At 43.5% G+C, this 21,964-nt stretch overlaps 1 protein-coding gene across 1 annotated transcript in view; it reads right to left on the bottom strand.

Moving 5' to 3' along the window:
• LOC147684527 (extracellular calcium-sensing receptor-like) overlaps window positions 1–21,758 on the bottom strand; it is a 70,648-nt gene extending 48,890 nt beyond the window's left edge. The window contains exons 1-2 of the mRNA XM_086939688.1: window positions 21,532–21,758; window positions 4,219–4,510 (exon numbers count right to left, since the gene is read on the bottom strand). Coding sequence (XP_086795814.1) covers window positions 4,219–4,510; window positions 21,532–21,758 — 519 coding nt within the window. The remainder of the gene's footprint in view (window positions 1–4,218; window positions 4,511–21,531) is intronic.
• Between the last annotated feature and the right edge of the window lie 206 nt (window positions 21,759–21,964).

Genomic DNA, 21,964 nt, shown 5'->3' with positions numbered 1-21,964 from the left:
GACGGGGAGCCAGTGCAGGCCTCTCAGGTAGGGTGTGATGTGGCTGCGACGGGGGACGTTGAGAATCAGTCGAGCTGAGGCGTTCTGGACTCGTTGTAGCCATTTCAGGAGCTTGTTAGCAGTTCCTGAGTAGAGGGCGTTCCGGTAGTCGAGTCGGGTGGTGACGAGGGACTGGGTGACGGTCTTTCTTGTGTTGATAGGGATCAATTTGAAGATTCTGCAGAGCATTCGGAGGGTGCTGAAGCAGGATGCTGATACGGTGTTGACTTGCCTGGTCATGGAGAGGGTGGAGTCGAGGATGACCCCCAGGTTGCGTGCGTGGTCCGTGGGTTCCGGGCTGTGCCTAGTGAGGTGGGCCACCAGGAGTCGTCCCAGGCCGATGGGGCGGATCCGAGGATGAGGACCTCCGTCTTGTCTGAGTTCAGCTTTAGTCTGCTGTGCTTCATCCAGTCGGCTACGGCCCTCATTCCTCTGTGGAGGTTAGCTTTGGCGGTGTGGAGGTCTTCGGTGAGGGAAATGTTCAGCTGGGGTGTCGTCGGCGTAGATGATGTTGAGATTATGTTGCCGTGCGACGTGGGTGAGTGGAGCCATGTAGATATTGAACAGTGTTGGGCTGAGGGAGGATCCCTGTGGAACGCTGCAGATGATCTCAGTGGTTTTTGAGCGGAAGGGTGGGAGGCGGATGCTCTGGGTTCTTCCGGAGAGGAAGGATGTGGTCCAGGCCAGGGCCTTCTCTTGAATGCCGGCGTCCTGGAGGCGTTTTGATAGGGTGCGATGGCAGACTGTGTCAAAGGCTGCTGATAGGTCCAGGAGGATGAGGGCGGCTGTCTCTCCTTTGTCCATCAGGGTCCTGATGTCGTCAGTTGTGGCGATGAGGGCAGTCTCGGTGCTGTGGTTGCTGCGAAAGCCGGATTGGGAGGGGTCCAGGATACGGTTGTATTCAAGGTAGCAGGTTAGCTGTTTGTTGATGATCTTCTCTGTTACTTTTGCCGGAAACGGGAGCAGGGAGATGGGTGGAAAGTTCTTGAGGTCTTGGGGTCTGCCTTGAGTTTCTCCAGAAGGGCGTTGATCTCGGCATGCTTCCGAATTTACGGGTAGGTGCCTGTCTCGAAGGAGCTGTTGATTGTTTTCCGGAGGTGGGGCACGATGGTTGTGCTGGCTTTGTTGAAGACGTGGTGAGGGCAGGGGTCAGATGGGGATCCGGAGTGGATGGAGTTCATGGTTTTGATGGTGTCTTCGTTGCTGACGTTGGACCAGGCGGTCAGGCGACTGGTGCGGGTGGTGGTCGCAGGGGTGGTGGACTCGGTCGTGGGTGGGGGGTGTCGGAGTTGAAGCTGTTGTGGATGTCGGTGATCTTGCGGTGAAAGAAGGTGGCCAGGGAGTCGCACAGGTCTTGTGATGGCGAGTGGAGCCATGTAGATATTGAACAGTGCATTCAGGACTTTATGTCCCAGCATATATCAAAACCTGCACTGAGCATACGCCCATTGTGGGCGGTGATGTAATTCATTAAAGCTGCAAGGTAAAAGGAGTGCGAGGCTCAGGTGTTCATTGCTGGCAGCCCGAGAAGAAGGGGATTTTTCCTCGAAACGCATTGGCATATGGAATAATTAGGAGCAGGAAGGCAGACTGCATCAAGGAGCCGCATGCTGAGGCTCTGTCGAGTGACCTCCTAATGCTTCAGGGCACTTTCGATTATATATATATATATATAAGCTGCTAAAAATAAAAGTCAGCACTCGTGGGGGGTAAATCCTGACTCCGGATATATATATAGTCACTGCAAAAACCAAAGGTTACAGGGACGTTATAGTAAGCAATTAGAATTTAAAAAACCTTAGAAATTCACTGAAAAAAACAATTGGAGCTTAACTATAAACTCCCTGTGAGCTTTGTTTTTTCAGGGAATTTCTAAGATGTTTTAAATGTTAATTCCAAACTATACCATCCCTGTAACCTTTGCCTTTTTTTGTGAATTTCTATGTTTTTTTAAGTAGTAGTTGCATTAGCAGTGTGGTGGAGAAAGGGGCTGGACCTCTGACCAGCTCTCAGGTATCCCGCTATGTGGGACTTACAGGAGGTTTCAGGGGGGCTTCTTAGCCCCCATGGTCCCTAAGGAGTAAAGTAGACTTCATCCCCCAACCAGTAGTGTGCCAGGAGATGCGTCTGCAGAGTGGTGGAGAAAGGAGGCGTGACTTCTGAAGACCTCTTAGCCAACCTGCTTTTTTGGGACTTACTCGAGGTAACAGGAGGGGTTGTTGGCCCCCAATAATATATAATTATAAATATGGATATATTTAATTATTTTAACATTAATTTATTTTGCCATTATTGTGTTACAGGGTTATATTTTAAGTCCCTGCCTCAATTACTTTTGACAAGAGGGTGTTTGCAGAAACCAGTGGTTGGCCTTGTGCAGTGTGTGATTTATTACAGGCAATTGTCTGGCTATAGTAACTGTACACTCTTAAATATAGCTCCATTTCCTGCTTCAGGTGGTAGAGGCATGTAAGTCTGCACTTTGTAGTAGATGTATGCTTAGAATTGGTGAATAGCCAAAAGCAATAGTTTACTGCAAATTGTTAGAGTAAATGTAAATGTGTAGATTTATTCATGTGTAAATTTACACTTGTGAATAGGCCCTTTTGTAGTACATATACACTTGGAAATTGTGAATACTCAAAGTAGTAAACTTACACATGTTGATTTACTCACATGCCAATTTACCTTTGTGAATAGGCCCATTTGCCTTACATGGAGGACACTATGATACTTAACCAAGCTTCACAGCCCTTTATTGTCTTGCAGTAAACATAACTTTGGGTAAAAAATAACACCTAATAAAAAAAAAATGAGCAATAATTAATAATGCTTCGACATACCGACCTTTGAAATCAGTTACCTTTTTTAGCCAAAGACACCATCCGTGACTTTGACTGGGGGAGAGAGATATCTTGTTTATGATATATTTCCTGAGTTCCTAGGAACCAAACCGAAAGATTTTAATTGATATGTTAGACCTGGGGTTTCTGTCACACATGGCATGCTATGGCAGCCCTGAGACAGGTTTGAAAGGCTACTTGTGTGGGGGACATAATCAGTGGGGCAGGCCCACTCACAGCATTTAGAGTACGGGCCTGGGTATATGGTACACCACTTTACAAAGGGGATTATAAGTTAACTAAATATGCCAATCAGGTATATACTATTGTCACCATCTTTAGGGGAGAAGCACATGTACTTTAGCGCTGGTTAGCAGTGGTAAAGTGTTCAGAATCCTAAGTAAAAAAAAAAATACAGCAAAAAGAGGAGGTAAGCAGGCAAAAAGTTGAGGGAAGTCCCCTTAAGGATGACACATCTAACATGAGAGATTTAAAGACAGAGGGGCATATTATCAAGGGGGTTTATCTCCGCTTTAAAAGCCAAGAAAGCGGAGATAAAATTATCTCCCTATGACCTAGCTGTCGCTAACACCAGTTAGCGACAGCTAGTAGGAGATAGCGACCATCTTGGTCCCCACTTTGCATGTCAGAGAAATTTATCACTAATGACATGCAAAGTGGGCGTGCCAAGATGTTAGCGACTGGAAACAGTTGCTAACATCGCTATATCCTATTACCAACTTTTGGAGATATTCGCGCTAAGTGCAATTATCTCCAAAAGCTAACACCTGCCCTGAGCAGTTCTTAGCCATGTTATACAATGGGAGGTGGATAACTTGGCTAAGAGAATTAGCTCGGTAATGCATGAATATCGCTGACTTTTCAGCGATATTCATGCATTGCGTCCGATTTTTATTGCATTTGCGATAAACCATGGTAATACCAAGGTTTATCTGCGATAGAAATCGCCGCAGGTCGGCGATAAATTTTTGTCGTTAAACCAAGCAATAGCGATAATTATCGCTATTGCTTGGTAATATGCCCCATAGACTTTAGTAAATATAATGTGTTACTTTTAATTTAGAGTTGCTTTTCAAATTTATTAAGTTGTGTTTCGATTGATAATATGCAGAGTCAAATCTTTGCCTTAGCAAATATGGAAAATACTTGGATGAAAAATAGTCGGAAATTAAATATAAACAATTGATCCTCTCAAACATCACATATTTCAGGATAGCAGACATGAATTTTCAAATAAATAATTATTTATGTATATGTTTATCAACACCAGTCATAGTAAACCTGTTTTTTCGTACATGATAGGCTCATGTCTTACCTGAGGGAATCTGCTGAGCCCAAGTATTCTTGCCATAGGAAGAGCTTCTGATGATGGCCCATCTCCGATGAAGCCAACCAGCTTGGGGCTTGAAGGGCGGCTGTAGTTAGGCACTGTCTCTTTGCCCCCCGAGAGCAGCTGCAGGGTCCCCTGAACAGCCCCCAACTCAGAGAAACAAGAGTCATAAACTTGAAATCCCAAAGTAGTGTTAGGTAGAAGATCTGGTATACTATTAATCTCACTGATGGCAAAGATCATGGCAAGGACGCTTTGATAGAATTCTGAATGAATCCTGGACATAATGAAACAACATGAAACCAGATTTTTTTCAGTGGCGCATTTCATCATATTAGTGTCAAATGGCATTTATATAAATAAAAAGCCATAAAGTTAGCAAAGCATCTGGTCACACATGTAAATAGGTTCACTTAAAAAATGTTTACTTATTTTTTATCTTATTATATTTTTGTTTCACTTTATTTTGGTTATATTAATTTTAAATTATTTAGTAGAGGTATTTATAAAGTTTGATTTAGAGTATTATATTGCACACAGAATTATAAGCCTCAGTGCACACAAGACATTTCAGGAGTCAATGCATTTTTTAATTGATGAAATGAGGGGACAGACTTATTTTCAGAGCGATTTTAGGTTTGTGTCCTTAAACACATTTTGAAAAGTCTTGTCTTCCTGCTTTTTCTTGTTGTCTTTTCTGGACATCTAATTTTGACTGGAAGTTGCTCTTTGGAGTGCAGAACTGGACCGAAGTAGAGTTTGTCTACAAGGAAATTAGGCTTGTAGTGATGTCCTTGAAGATGATGCTGAATCCTACACTGGAAGGGGAATCCATTAGGATTCTCAATGTAGTGGTGGTCATGACTGAGGGAAAGAAAACCTTCTGGGATGCCAAAATTGTGTTTAGAAAGCCAAAGAGCACAATAAGCATAACATGAGTTTGCATTGTATTGCATTTTATTTGCACTCATATTGGACTTTATACCACTAACAAGGTGCTGAAGGGCATTTGTTGACTCATAGAAGGCTGCTTAGTGACAGTGCTTGGATGAATGAATGGAGAGTGTTACAATGTGTGAAGATCAGAATTACACTCTTATGTAACCCTGGGCGGAGTTCGCAGAGTTGCACTGTGCGAAGCTACGTGAAGTGCAAAAACAACTCTGTTGCACAACGCAGGGCTACGCAAGCGGCGGAGTTCGGTAGAAAAATGCTGTTTGCGGTGATTGCAGAGTGCCGGATGCTTCTCGGCACTGTGCAATCATTTTGAACAGCACAATGCACAGTGCAAGCTTACCTTTTCTGCAGCTCGAGTAGATATTTACTCGAGCGGCAGCTTTTTCAACGCGAACGGGCAGTTTCTCAACACGAGCGGTCGCTAGCATACGTGACTCCTCGCAATGAGAAATCTGACCACCTGCGTTGTGAAATCTCGCCTGGGAGGTGTATTTTTCATGGTCGTAATCACCAACTTGATGTTGCCGATTGTAACCAAGGAAAAATCTCACTGGGAGGTGAATGCGAGAGAGGAGAAAAACTCTGCTCCGCTGTGCGAAGCAGAGTTTTTCAGAACTCCGCAAGCCCAACGTAACGCGGAGTGCGGAAAACTCTGCAAACTCCATAAGCGGAGCGGAGTTCACCACCCAGGTTGTTGTAAGTTGTTTGTGTTGATACATCTTGGTGAGTATTAAAGAAAAAAGGAGTGAAACATAGGTTTCTTACACACAAGCTAGTGTATGGATGGTTAAACAGTGCATGAGTGTAGGACCTCCCATGTTGTAAGTGTTTTGGTATTGTGCATGTTTGTCAGAAACGGATGTATGATGTTACAACGCATACTTTTACAACGCATGCCATTACAACACATTTTTTACACCGCAACATCAATTGCAATGCATTCCATTACAACGCATGCCATTACAACGAGTTTTTAAAAACTACCTTTACAACGCATTCCATTACAACGCATACTACCTTTACAATGCATACCATTACAACACATACCATTACATTGCATGTATGGTAAGTATTGGATAGTGTAGGGGTAAAATTTACTATTCTAAGTCCAGGGTGTACAACAGTAGGGTAATTGTTGGATAGTGTAAGGGTACTATGTGTTGTGATGGTATCCGTTGTAATGGTATGCGTTGCAATGACTGTGTTGTAATGACATGCGTTGAAGTTGTGCGTTGTAGTGTCATGCGTTGTAATGGTTGCGTTGTAATGGCATGCATTGTAATGGATGTTGCGTAGTAAAAGTTTTGTTGTAATGGTAGTGCGTTGTAAAAGTTGCGTTGTAAAGGTTGTTTCCCGTCAGAAACGGCACATATGATGTTGCTGTGAACACTTATCTGGACACAAGCATGAGTTTAGGAGAAAGGTGTGTGACAGAGTAATGTATGTCGATATATACCACTGTAGTCATCTTTATTATGTTTTTTAAGCAAAAGGTAATAAAAACAAAAGAAAAAATGCCCAGAAGTGAAGGATGCTAACCTTTTAAGATACAATCTTCCATGGATCTGACAGTTTTAACCATGTGTGGCGGGGAACAAACCGTAGGAATGGACATTATGCAACCAGCATCCACCCAAATCGAACAGAGGACCATCGGTTAGGAGGGTATAGCTTTCTTAATCAATTAATTTATTATCTCAGGATATCTTCCAGTATGATGGGAGTGCCTTCTCTGATAAGTATCTGGGGTACCCAGTCTTAAGGGTGTCAACTAGAAGGAAAGCACTGCTGATTGAAAAAGAAAGGCTTCGAGGAGGAGAGGTGCAGGTTAGTACAACCACCAGGGCCTAAGGCCAAGATAAACTGATGGCTACTCCAGGGAAGAACGTTGTTAAATTAGGACACTGAAAAAGATTGGCAGACAGGTGGATCCAGGAGGAAATCATCCTCAGATCCTATCAGACTGTAACAGGCCCAAATAAGGGAGTCACCATGTAGAAGTCACCCATAACCTCTCTGCCCTTTTTCTTGGTATCTGGGATGAACACCCATCAATAAGCAGTTCAACTGAACATTCTATTGGTGGGAGAGGAACCTAATCACTTGAATCAGAATCCTCAAATGGTCCAGTTCAGTGATACTCAGAGTATGGCCTGCGCTCTCCTGCCCTTCACATGCGGCCCATTGGTAACCAGCAACAGTTAACTTTTGGAGCACATTAAGTTTTTAAGACATCTGACAACAAACAAGTTTAAAAATGGCAAAGTCTCTTTAGAATTCAAAAAGGTTTTTTAATTAACTTTCAGAAGCATTTCATCTTAGTACATAAGATTTCCTCAGTGCATTTTGAAGTATTTTTTTAAAAGTGATAGTTTAAAAACAAAATGAATATAGAAACAGTCACACCTCCTCCAACTCCGACAACAATGTCAACAGTGAACTAAGAGGCAAGTCAGTTGTCCTGTTAAACCCTCTGGCTACTATACATGGATAAAATTACCGTTTTTTAAGTCAAACTCATTACAATATCAAAATCAAGAAAAATGACGCAAAGTGAAATAAAATATTTGCCTAGGATCACATAATTTGGTCAAGTGAGGAAGCTAAGATTGATCATAGGTTTTTTGATTTCTCATTGTGCAATACTATTTCAATCCAATTCAATAATGAAGCTACTTCTTTTTACTCAGGACTTTCCCCAGCCAGTGATAGCAAGTAAAGAAGGCTGGTAAAGGGATAGCGATTCAGATACAGCTTAGCACAGTGCTGTCAAAGCTATAACTCTTCCAAAGGCTAGAGGATTAATTTAGAAGACTGTATGGACTGAAACTCTTAAAATAGCTCCACGACTCACATCCCACACTCTGTACATGCTTTGCTTCCCCAACGTCAACCTTAATCCCAGCCTGCAAATCTCCACTCCCATCCCGCTGGCATCAATGCGGACCTCTGGCACACCGCAGACCATATATTTTGGCCCCTGGGAAAATGTTTGTGAGTACCCATGGTCTGGTTGAAACTGGGTTTCAAAGAGCGACACCAAGAAATGCACTGGCTTCAAGAGACCTTGATTAATGATTACACACAGTGTAATTTAAAGTTTAATAGGCAGGAAAACCTGTCAACACTTCATCCCACTTAGTCATCCACATGGCAACTAAACAACCCAGTACAGGAGACTTTTGGAATGTTCAGAAGACTGCAGAGTCAAGATCATGCTGCTACATCTTGAGGATATCTCTGCACAATTCTTCACAGCCTACTCTGCCATCTACTTTCAATCCTGAATTTATAGTGGACATTTACACTGCACAATATAGCCATTAGTTGCTGCTGTGGGTGCACACTGTATCTCTGTATCTTGACTCTACTGACATGGAAATATCATCTGGGACACATTATTATTTGCAAAGGCTGGCCTCTCTTAACACTGCAACACATGGCACCCCTCTTTAAACAGCAAAGCACTGCATCATTTTACAGATAAAAAGAGCACGTGTCAAAAATTAGGAGAAGTAATGGTCTGCAAAAAAAATGCAAGAATATTTTTCTGCCAGCCTCCCATCTGATTCAATGGCCTGTCAGGGTGGTGGAGGCTATTGTCGCTGCCACCCTGGCAGAGGAACATCCTCCCTTTTGATTGGTCCATGGCTCTCTAATATGGATTTCTTTGCTTTGATGTGTGTGAGACTCTCTTGACTTACAGAGTGGACACTTCGCAAACCATTTTGTGTTGAGAAAATGAACTCCAAAGAAAGTTTTATTTTCCAATGCAAAAAACAAATAACCCAGGATGAGAAGGGAGGTTTCGCCACACGCATGGCCATTCTACATTTTCCCTGCATGTGTTGACATTCTTTGTATGGTGAACACAGACAGGGAAAATAAGCAGCGGTCACCCAATCTTCAATGGTTCGTACTGTGGGTCACTATGAGAAAGTGGCCATTTAGTTGAAGGGTAGTTGGGCCAAGTGATTAGACTGGTAGATCCCAAGTAGACACAGTCTGTGTAAATCTGCTGCTCTCATTGACTCCTAACTGAACAGTAAAACTGTGATTTTGGTAGAAGGGACAGCTGCCATTTTTCATGCCTCGTCATGGCCACAATGCGGTCTGATGTGGATGCTCATGATCTGCAGATCTTCAGACTCCCATTTGACGCGGATTAATAGAAACAACCAAATGATTCTTTCTTCTGCTCTATGGTGACTGCTGTCACATACAGTCTTTCATCCCTAGTTCGATCTATGTGGTTGACTCCTGTTTGCCCACTAGTGTTGTGACATCTCCATTTACAGGTGACTCATACACAACGATAAGTCAGGAGGCAAAGGTTCATTATACTCCACCAGAAGCTCATGAATATCCACAGTAGATTACATTGTGGCCATGACTAGGCCCAGCACTGGAAGCAAGTTAGCAACCAGTGATCTGTTACTCGGATATAAATTTACCTTCAAGACATGAAAAGTCAAGAGGTGTTTGACAAAACAGGAACAAGTTGGTTTAATTAAACGCTGCGGCCAGAAGGTTCTTGGCAGAATGCATGTGAAGAAAGTCTCTGTGTTCAAGGTTTTGGCTGATATTATATATATCTCAAGTGGTACAATAAAGTAATTTTTGCATTCCTGAAAAAGCATCTCAGTGATAAATTGACAAGGACACAGATGGCTCTCGACCTCGGGGAGCGCTAATGTGGGCCAGTGTTTATGTGTCCAGATGTCGGGCACCAGGCACGCATGATCACTATGTGTTTTGTGTATGTCGTGTTCTGATTGGCTGAGTGTTCCTATCTACAAGTATTATCTACCTTTGTGGTATTTTTGGGAGAACATGAGCCTTTGCCCAATCATGTTTCAGTGGAGCCAATTTCCTCTGACCCGTTTGTGGAGCAACTATCTATCTGTGTGATCAATCAGGGTTTAACATGGGCATGCGTTTGTCTTTGGATTAAGCAAGACCCCACCTGTGACCAGTCATTCGATAGGTGTGGGTCGCAGAACCTGCCAGACCACGTATCTCTGACTCTGGATTAATGGGGAGGTGACCTTGGGTAAATCTGACAGCAATGATACAAGATTATAGGAACGCCTGAAAATAATATGGCAGTCGCTGGTGTCATTTATATCAACATTCTCAACATTGTGCATAGAGTTGCCATAGCATACTGGTTTTACTTATATTGACTTGTGTGCGCCCAGGTAATGGCAAATGTTGACATTGTATTTATTGATACTGCTGTAGTTGGGCCTGCACATATCAGGGTTTTCATTGACTTCCGGGCCAATTCACAGAACTGACTTAAGACAAAATCCTAAACTTACAACTTTTGGTATTCACAGAAGGCATTTAGTAGTAGTAAAGTTAGGATTTTGTCTTACGTTTGACTTAAGACAAACTTAAGACAGACTTAAGACAGACTTAATACTGACTTAAGACAAAATCCTAACTTAAGTCTGTCTTAAGTCTGTCTTAAGTTTGTCTTAAGTCTGTCTTAAGCATGTCTTAAGTCTGTCTTAAGTCTGTCTTAAGTTTGTCTTAAGTCAAACTTAAGACAAAATCCTAACTTTACTACTACTAAATGGCTTCTGTGAATACCAAAAGTAGTAAGTTTAAGATTTTGTCTTAAGTTAGTTCTGTGAATTGGGCCCTTCGTATTTACCATTCCAACAGCTCCATCAAAGGTTGATCCCAGAAAGTGAGCAAACACGTAACCCTCCAAAGCAGGTGCAACCACAGACACATGAGTCTCAACTGATAAGACAGTTGCATTGGTGGTACCACACCTGGCTCTACAAGTTCTCTCTTGGTTCAAGGTACAACAGTTATGATGATGACTAAAATAACTGATCTGATTTCATAGCTCTGTAATTACTACAGCAAATGTCATTGCTGCAGCTGTAACAATCAGAGTAATATCTCCACAGTGACCAACACACCCATCTGTATTACAAGCAGCATATCCAGCTCTATCAAAACAATGGCGCTGGTTGCATCAGTCACTACTACTGACATCACTGCCCCAGCCATGATGATGTGCTCTGCCATGACAGGTGCTGTTAATGAGTCTTGTACAACAACAATTTTGTGCCATTCATCTACCTGAAAAAGTGTCACATCCTGCCTGATGATATACCCTCATTCTGACCAGAGAGCACGAAGGAAGTTGCCATGTTGGGAGAGAGTAGGAAGCCAAAAGGCCTATCAGATAGCCAAGGTTAATTGAACTCACAACGACTATCAACAGAACAGAATATAAGTGCCTCCTTCCATGATGTACTAAAGTCTCAAGCTATTCCTAACTGGTGAGCCCATAACAAGTGTAACAGCAAACAAATAATGGACGGAATGCTGACAATGCAAACTTTCTCCACAGTCAAAGGTTCTGCGTTAAATCCATCGGTATTTGGCCCACTACGCCACCCCAGTTTGGACCCAGCCATATGCAAATTAGTCTTGACCCTGTGCCTCATGGGAACATTCCAGACCGAACTGCCAGGCCAGGTCCTCCCTACACCTGAAAGAAGCATACTGGGACTGGTTTCAGGGTATGTCACCCATCTTCAGCCAAGCTAGCTTGAATCCAGTGGCACAGTGAGTAAGGGACCCACGTCTGGGCATACCCATCCCACAGGGTGAAAAGTGTTACCCACCAAAGTTTTGCCCACTACGCCACCCCAGTTTGGACCCAGCCATATACAAATCAGTCTTGACCTATGTCTCATGGGAACATTCCAGACCGAACTGCCAGGCCTCGCAGCACATGACAAAGGTAAAACCAGTCCTGGCTTGCTTGTGTTTAATTCAGGGAGGAGCTGGCTTGGCAGATTGGGCTGTACTGTTCTGATTGGAGCAGGCTCATGACTGATTGCAAATAGATGGGTCCAAATTTAGGGGCCATGTTATACAAAATAACAATGGATTGGTATGTATTCCATCCATCACTTTTTTGTATACTTTGGTGTGTCACCCTAAGTGGGATGGGTATGGCCAGATTAGCGTCCCGAGGGTACTGTGTCACTGTAAATCACCTGTACCTGGCTGATGAGCCCATAACTAGGGTGAAACCAATCCTGGGTTGATTGTTTTTCTGGTTCCGGGAGATATTGGCTTGGCAGTTTGGGATGGACTGTTCTGACTGGAGCATGGTGAAGACTGATCTACATATAGCTGGGTCCAAAATGAAGGGTCATGGCGTGCAAAATAATGATGGATTGGGATGCAGCCCAAGTAATTACCAGTAGTTGAGATTAATTCAAGCATTTCATCCATCACTTTTTTATGTACTTTAGTTCTTCCACGAGGAGGCCTATCTACAAGCTGGATCAATGGAGTATAGCGATTTCTTGGAAAAGACATACACAAACATGGCAAAGATGCTTGTTGCTTACTTTACTGCCTGTGCTCAGCAGTCTAAAAGCTGGGCTCCCACCCCAGGTGCGTCTTGAGAGAGCATCTGAAAAACATGCGTTAGACTAACAAGTCGGCACAGTGACACAGGGGACAACAGTGCAATCATGTTAAAATACGTATGTACTAAACAGTCTCTCTGCTTCTATACTGATCATGAATCAGCAGATTGTGCATAGGCAAGCATGCACTGGCTCAGCGTTAGACACCTAGGGAAAGTTACTAGAGAGGCACAAGATAAGTCTATCACAAATCACACAACTTACGCAAGAGGTGGTGAGGCTCCCTTTTCCGCACAATCCACCACATTCACCTCACCATTAGTGGAGTTTATCATGTATGGCACATCTTCAAGGCCCCCCATGTGAGCCTGTTCTCCAAGAAGAAGGGATATATGATGGCCTGTTTCCAAACTATTGTGTTGCCGTGGTTTCAGATATTTTAGTTGAATGCTCTATTTCTCTTTTTTTGCACTGGTTATTGTGTTACCTATGTTAGAGGATGACGTCAAGAGCATGCATCACCCCTGAACCCATTTTCTGCATTAAGTCATGGGTCTTGAGAATGGATCACAATAAATACAGTTTAATACTGAAAGGACTGCACTATGTGCTCTGATTATATTACATATGTCATATGATTTTAATGTCTCTAATATTAAAAGTATTTAAAGATTATTGACCTAGTGGCATTGCCATGCTTTTGTTGTCTCAGATGATTTTTTCTTTGTATCTTCATCATCACTTCTACTTTCAACCCCATCCTCGTCATCCTCATGCATTTTCTTACAGATTATGTGGAGTATATTGCAGAAGACTGTAACAGGTCTACATTTTCAGGCATATAAAATAGAGAATAAACACTGGGGTGCTGACAGTTGAAACTCCATTTTAAAAGACAGAAGGCATGTTTGATGTTGTTATATGTGTAGAAGTGTGCCCAGCTGTTTACACTGTCTCCGTTTCTTGCAATCAGTGATGGCTTCAGGGTTATCCTGCATCACCTACAAGGGATGTATTGATGAGCGTGGGTGATGTGTAAGATGATGACTACATTTACTGTACAATGGTCAATTGTGTTTTTTTTTTATTCAAAGCAGCAGAATTAGTACACAAGTACACAAAAAAAACAAAAAACACAGGGCACATGAGATACACTTCTACTCCACACAATATGTTCATAATAAGTAAATCAATTTAGATTGAACAAAATAAATCTGATTAAGAACAATAATATCTCAATCCTGCAAATATTCCCTGAATGTTCCCCATATACTCAAGCCAATCTTACGCTTCTTGGCCCCTCTCAAAGAAAACAGGCCCCATTCTATTTTACAATAGTTGTACATTTTCGCACGCCACAGTTCAAACACTGGTGGTTCTTTCTGGAGCCATTCTTTAGCTATACATAAGCGTGCTACAGTCATTGCACTATGTACATACAGTGAGTTATCCCCATTGTTCCCAATTACCATAATTGCCGGTGTAATAGTCAACCTTACTTTCAAAATTTTTCTAAATCTGCTATGAATCTCGACAACTTATCGCATTTATCGCATTTAAAAAAATAAATGTACACTATCTGCATTTTCCTCTTGGCAGCAAAAACATCTGCCGTCAAATTTAGTCCTCCACTTAACCATACGCGCAGGAGTGTAGTATAGATCAAACATAGATTTAAAAAACTGCGCCCTCAAATTTGCAGACATGAGTAGTTCCGTGGATAGTGCAATAAGTTTCTCGATATTGATATCTGGCTCCCCCAAATCCCTTGACTATTTTACCCTATACTTATCCAAATCATCCGAGTGATTAGCTAATAATAATTGATATACTTCTCCAATTCTGCGTTGCCGCCTAATTTTTTCTATTAAGGGATAGGGTTCCCTGATAAAATTAGCCCGCTGTAAAAAGTCCATTATCTGCAAATACGTAAAGAATTGTGTCCTGGGGATACATACTGTACAACCATATCTTCAAAAGATTTACAAACCCCTTCCTTAGAGTAGAAGTTGCCTAAGATTCTAATACCCTGTCTCCCCCATGCTAAGGCAATATTATCCTGACAAATACCAGATAGCAACTTCCCAGCATGCAAGGGTGTATAATAAGAGATTTTCCCAACTTTTATCAAAGTTCGAATTCGTTTCCAAACTTTCTGAGCACTAATTAAAACCTTAAATCTTGTGCGCTTATAGTAGCTACCTTCCACTTCAGTAAATAAACATTGCCTAGCAACAGGACCCATTAACATTTCAAAAATCATAGGTGTATTAGCCATGCTACTGACCCCTTCACCCGTTAGTATCCACTGTATTTTCAACAAAAAGCAGGCGTAAAAATACAAAACAAAGTCCGGGACTGCTAGGCCCCCTCTCTCCTGGGGTAGAGTCATAAAATGCATTGCCCGTCTGGGCTTACCTGGACTCCATATTAATTTCCCACAAATTGACTGTAGAGTTTGTAGCATAACATTTGAAACTTCTAAGGTCAAGTGTTTTCTAATGAAAAAAAAGAATATTTGTTTGTATTTCAAAGGCAACATGGTGAACAGTCTTCATTACTTAGTGTCGTAGACTCGACACTCCATTTGGTGTATAGTATGCAAAGTCCAAATTGTTATGGAATTCATATTTATTTTTGTGAGTACCAGATTTGATAAGCACATTTAAATCCTGACTCAACAATAAGGTGTACTTGCCGTGAGGTTATCCAGACCGGATTTGCCTCAGGCCTGTCAGACACTAATCTTGTGCTTGATGCAGGAACATATGAAAGCATTCAACCAGCTCACAGAACTGACACCCTGACAATATGAACCTCATGGATTAGCGCTGATGGCTGTAGAATGCAGTGCGGTGTACAGAAAAATGAAGGCTTGAGTAGGAGAAGGAGCACAGCACTGAAACTGCCCTAATTGCAGCCACTGACGATGTTAGGACTCTCCTAGACCAAGGAGAAATGGCCACTGTGCTCCTCCTCAACCTCTCAGCAGCTTTTGATACCGTGTCCCTACACACCCTGGTAAAGATGCTCCATCAGATCTTAATCCAAGAGGATGCCCTCAAATGGGATGCATCCTTGCTCACTGGTAGAACCCAGAGAGTTTCTCTCCACCTTACACCTCAGATCCCAAGAACATCATCTGCGGTGTCCCTCAAGGGTCATCCCTCAGCCCTACCCTATTCAACATGTACATGACCCCTGGCCAACATCGTCAGGACCCATTGACTCAACATCCTATCATACACAGACAACACCCAGCTTATCCTCTCTCTAGTGGCAGACCCATCTACCACGAGAGCCAACTTCCGCTTGCACATGACCAGAATCATGCCACTGGATGCAAAACAACTGCCTTAAGCTCAACACTAACAAAACAGAGGTACTAATCTGCAGTACCAATACCTACCAGTGAAACGACTCCTGATGGCCTGCAGAACTGGGACCACACTAACTGATCACGGCCAGAAGCCCAGCATCATTCAGGACAGCAAACTCAACATGAAATACTAGATCAATGCACTATCCACAGCCTGCATCCTCACCCTCTGCATACTCCAAAAGATCATTAAGTGGCTTCCAGTCAGCACCAGAGGCACCATTACCCAAGTCCTCATCACTAGCTGCCTAAGTTCCGGCAACACTCTTTATGCAGGAATCACCACACTTACTGAGGAGACTACAGACCATAGAAAACACCTCAGCCATACTCATGCTTGACCTCCCCAGGCAGAACTACATCACCCCACACCTCAGGAAACTCCACTGGCTCCACATCCACAAGAGGTGCCAATTCAATGTGCTAGCCAACACCTATAAAGCCCTGCACAAAGGGCCACCATTCATCAACTGCCGCCTGAGCTTTCAGCACCCCTCCACCTCCCTCTTCCTCACCAATACCCCCACATACGATAGAGTAAGAGTGGTGGACGGTCATTCCCCTACCTGCCCACAAAGGTTAGGAACAGTCTCACCCTCTATGTCACCCTCCTCGCAGGAATTCAGGAAGGACCTGGTTGTTCAACTTATTACACCTGAGCATCAGAACTCCCAGCTTCTGGATAACCTCACAGGTGCTTCCCAGCACTATACAAATCCTGGTTGATTGATTGATTCATGGAGAGCACAGGCCACCAGCACCCATCTCACATTCAGGCAAGGAAAGAAAGCAGGCACAGAAATACTTGGGAAAATATTGTACTACTAGATAGGTGACTTTACCGAATAATGTGAATCACCAAGCAATCCCCCCAATGTGCTATTTATTTATTACATTTATTATATGGCGCGACAGCTACCCTGAGGGTTTCCCGGCGCCCTGGATCAATGTTACTGAAAGGAGACAGGAGACAGTTATTGATTGAACAGCCATGATTTCACTCCCTTGCGAAAGTGTAAATAGCATGGTTCTAGCCTTAGGTGGAGGGGTAGTGCATTCCATAATGTTGGCGCCAAAAAGGAGAAAGAGCGGCCTCCTAGTCGAGCCCTTTTTTATCTTGGGCACAATCAATTTTGCTTGATTCATTGAGCGCAGGTTACGCAGGTGCTATTATCCAAATCATCTTGAAAGGCAGCAACACCAGGGGGCAATTTACAAAGAGTGCCCCGGGGTTGCAAGGGTATTCACTGCTACTTTGTGTGCCCCTGGGCATTTTGGTTTGCTGAAGGGGCCATAGGCTTGGCCGGCCACTTCTGTAAAACAAATATCACTGGTGCACATGTGACACCATTTCTATGATTAGATGGTATTCCCTCATTTGCATGAGGATGTAGTGACATGCAAATGAGGGAATCACTTTGCCTCTGTTCCTGTGCTGTATTATGGATCCTGGAGCAGAGGCAAACATACGTTTAGAAGACAAACTGAAAGTGCACCACGAAAAGGTGGCACACTTCAATGAGTCTTCCAAAGGCAGGACTCTATAGGGCAGAAACGGACCTTCCCCTGAAGACGGGTGTAGTCACTCACTGCACCCGCCTGCAAGGTGATCTCTCTCCCCTCGTGAAATTGCATAAGGGTTGCCGCCTGCACTGCATAACAAGAAGCAGCTTTAAAGTAGTCTCTTTGTATTTCCAGGGCAGCATCTGGTCGCAGCTACCCTGACGCAGCAAGCTCACCCTAATGGGGGCAATTTCCCTGTTTTCAAAGTTCATATAAAGTGCACGGCTGCCCAGCAAGTATTCTCCAAATGAGTTGCAACAAACAAGGCAGGATAAGCAGGAGGCACAAACTTTCCAATCTAGGAGAGAATTGGGATTTCCAGAATATCCCCCCCAAATAGAAAAACAGAGTACATTTTAACAAATAAAATGTGTCCAAAATGAGAGAAATCCAATAATTAGTGCCAGAGATATGTATAGCATCTAAAAGCACAAAGTGCCAATCTCGTGGTCATCTTGTTGTGCTAAACCGGGGGAAAGTCGCAAGTTCAGGACAACTATCATGTAGCGCAGACTGTATATGGGGCCCAGATTAAACCTGCTAAAAAAAGTTACCTTCTCAAATTCCTGCTGGGTCCAGGTTGCTTCATCCAGTTTGCGGTGGAGGATGCTATAAAGAGTAGTGAGAGCGTTTCCAGTAGAGTGAAGAGCAGGCCAGTTGTCATGATGATTCAGTTGATTGTTGTTTGGAGCTTTGCTTTGGCAGTCACCCTGGGCTTTCATTGCTGTAGCACGAAGTGCAGGTCTCACAGTGACAGACGTCGTTGGTGGTCGCTGTAGCATGAGGAGTCAAGTTCAATGGAGCTGCACATTTTTAGTTGCCACAGGCTGCAGAGTCTCTATGAAAACACGCCTGCCCGTAGTTGAGAACAGGAAGTCAGCCAACTGACCCTGAGTCAGGTTAGCCTGTGCTGAAGGGAGCAGGTCCAGTCTTTTTTCTCTGAGAGCAGGACAGGCCTCAAGCAGCAGGGCAGTCCTGTGGGGAACAAGGTAGGCCTCGAGCAGAAGCTCAGTCCTTTGGTAGAACCAGGCCAGTACTCTGGGGAACAAGACAGTCTTTCTTCAGGAATATCCATAAATTCTAGGAGTGTACTGAAGAGGTGTCCTGAATGTCCAATATTTATATCAGCCTTTGAAGTCTGGGGTGACAAACTACTAGGGTCAGGTGACTTTATGTGCGCTGGTCTTAAGTCCTGCGAAATGGAAGTGCAGCAGGGAGCAGTTCTGCCCCGCTCGCCTGGCAGGATGGCCCATTTGTCCTAGACCCAATCCCATTTGTCTCACTATCTTGCAGGAATACACACACTCCAACAGCAGAGCCATTTACAGTCATGATTCAGAAAAGGGGGTGGTGATGAACAGAGTGTCTGAATTAAGCAGACCACTCTTACCCAGTCCAAAGATCAGGGCTTGATCCATCACCGTTATTTAGCTCACTGCACCATCCCAGCTCAGAACCTGGCTATATGCAAATTAGTCTGTCCCTGGCCCAGTGCTTTTCCCGCGGTGGACGGGGTAGATAGTCTGTTTCATGAATACACCGCCGTGGCTGTTGTGATTGCGTATCAATCCTATCGGACCCTTGAGGTTCGCTAACAGCTTGGCAACATCGAATTTGGTTTAATGGCGCCCTTCCTCACACATTCACGCCAGTCCGCGTAGGTCATTTATCAATAGAAGGGGCCAAATGACCAGTGTTGGCTGGGTATGCACCTCACCCACATGGTTTGACAGCAGCAATGCTGCCTGAGCTACGCATGTTGCATACTTCTCTAATTCGAGTACATAGAGCTGTTATTCAGTTCATGTTGCGTACTTTCCAGGTGGCTCCACCTGGAGTTGTTGCATAACCTGCGGGGGCTGGTGGGGTGGCTATCAGTCCCGTTATGGTTAATTCGGTGATGGGCAAGCGTCCAACAAATAAGGATGAATTGCCTTATTGGCTTGCCGAGAAATTTGGACAGCTTAAAGCTGTTTTTCCTAATACCTCTCGAGTTTTTCACGTTACATTCCCAAAGAGCATGCAGAGGTTTATGCAGCTGAATGGGCTCTGGCACTGGCACTGTACCGTAATCAGGTTGGCTGGGATAAAGATTCACTGCCACATAATATTCCATTCAGTGGGAAGCCAAAGGTCCTGTTGCTGATATTCTCACCCAGTTGGGGTATCAAGGAGTGATTGAAACATGTGTGTCACCAATGAATAATCCGCTTTTTACTGTATCTAAGCCCGATGGGTCTTAACGCATAGTTTTTGATTACCAGCATTTGAACTCACATTGTCATACCTTTGTGGTACAGAATACCCATAGCTCTGCTTTTGTAGACAGTATAGTTCATACAAATATTAAACAACACTTGATATTTCCACTGGTTTTTACAGCCACAACCTGTCCCCTGAATGCAGTCAATGGACCGCATTCAAGGCCGGTGTAAAACAAAAAAAACAGCGTTTACCTATGGGGTATAAGAATAACCCCTGGGTTTTCACCACACCTGTTGTCTCTCTGTTGGACCGTCTGGACCCAGATGCATACTCGTATGTGGATGATATTTATCTCACAGATGACGAATTATGGCCCCATCTGTGCCGTGTTGACCACATAATTCTGGAATTTGCGGACTATGGCTAAAAATGTTATTTTGCTAAATCCCACATCACGTGTTTTGCCGTGCTCTTTCAGGGCTATGAGTTCAACAATCTGCAAGCTACTTTGAGAATAGAGACAAATGATTTACAAATATTGGCCAGAGGACCTAGGTTGATGGTATGTGATCCCACTAAATTTGCGAAGAGCAATGGAGGAGGGTCCTGGAACCTCATTAACTTAAAAGGGACGAGGGGGAGACATGCCCATTCATAGTTAAGTGTAAGGTGAGATCTGGGAAAAAGATACCTTTTATTGCCAGATCCAAATGTAGCCAGCATAAACCGGCTCATTGGGAAGAAGGAGCTGATCCCAGAACCAGTTTGGTGTGGCTATAGAGGAGAGAACAATTAAGTTCCCTAGGCACAGCCCTGGCAGCAACACCAGACTGCTCTAAGGACAGAAGGGGTGTGCTGTCCTGGATTTCACTTAAAATAGTGAGATAGTCTGCAGTAAAGCAAACAGGATGTCTTGCAAAACAGGAGGAGGCTATCCATTGGAACCTTGGGGCAATTAGTTAGGGAAGTTCAGAAATCACCCCTTCGTACTTGGATAGTGAATCCTACAAAATTGTCACCTCACCCCCGGAGATAAACCCCCTTGATAATATGCCCCCAGGATTTTAAGTCCCCTCTGAAACCGAATTCAGTCTCGGTCCTTCGCAGATGGATAGGCAGGGTGTTCCAAAGCTTAGCAGTCAATACTGAGAAGGACTGCCCACCACGTCCAGCCTTCGAAAACCTTGGGATACGCAGACGTCTCAAGTGATTTGATCTGAAGTCTCTCACCTGCTGGTACTGTCTGATCCTGTTTCTCTGGTATAGTGGACTTTTGCCCCTAAAGACAAATGCTGTCCCCTTACAGGTTGCTAATTTCTACCTTTGTGACTTTTTTTTGTCTTTGTCTTTCTCCTTCTTTCCACTTCGTGAATTTTCCCTCTCCTGCTCTCGAGAAATATCCGTTGTGGAAATATAAGTGTCAGTCAATAAAAAATAGCCCTACCAGCCACCACCACCTCAAATTAAGCATTGCCTCGCATGGGAACATGTGCTGCAAATTTAAGCTGCCTACTTGATTAAGAACAATAATGTCAGTTTCAGAGTGGGGACAGCAATCAGCATTCAAAAATAGCATTGTCCATGGGCAAAGCAGCACAGTGCACTCTGAATTCAGAGCAAAATGTAAAACATTGTAAACTGACGTTACCCAATAATATCTCAATCCATAGGACTATATTTCACCCAAGCTGTGCCAGATAAGCACAATGCCACATAAACGTTGTAAATGGATTCATTTTATTAATGCAGAAAGAAGTATGATAACAAAGGAAATCTAATTACCTTTCACAGTGCCTGGGAGAAGGGGGCTCTGTGAACAAAGAATTGATGGAAGGATAAATGGTTTCTTCATGGACAGAAGACACAATGCCAAATACCATATCCCCTTCCCTGGAATACGTTTCCACGTTTGGTAGTGAGAGTTCACAAGGGAGTGGTCGGCCATCTGATGCAGCAGTGGATGCAGTTGCCCACAAGACCATTACAATGACCAGGTATGTAATATCCATTTCCGAGTTCGGATCTTCATGTGAACAACGCTGGGAATTCTTCTACCTAGAGGTGCTCCTCAAACTACAAAAACAAAATGGCGGTCAGTGTGTGAGGACAAGATAGTTGCCTAGGTCTAAGAACATGTTCACGCCTATCATGACCTATTGATTACTGTTCTCAAACCTGACATAAAAGTCAATCACAGCACTCAGTAAAGCACACT

The sequence above is a fragment of the Lissotriton vulgaris genome, chromosome 10, assembly GCF_964263255.1.
Source record: "Lissotriton vulgaris chromosome 10, aLisVul1.2, whole genome shotgun sequence".
NCBI lineage: Eukaryota > Metazoa > Chordata > Amphibia > Caudata > Salamandridae > Lissotriton > Lissotriton vulgaris.
This window is presented reverse-complemented; position numbering and strand designations above follow the sequence as displayed.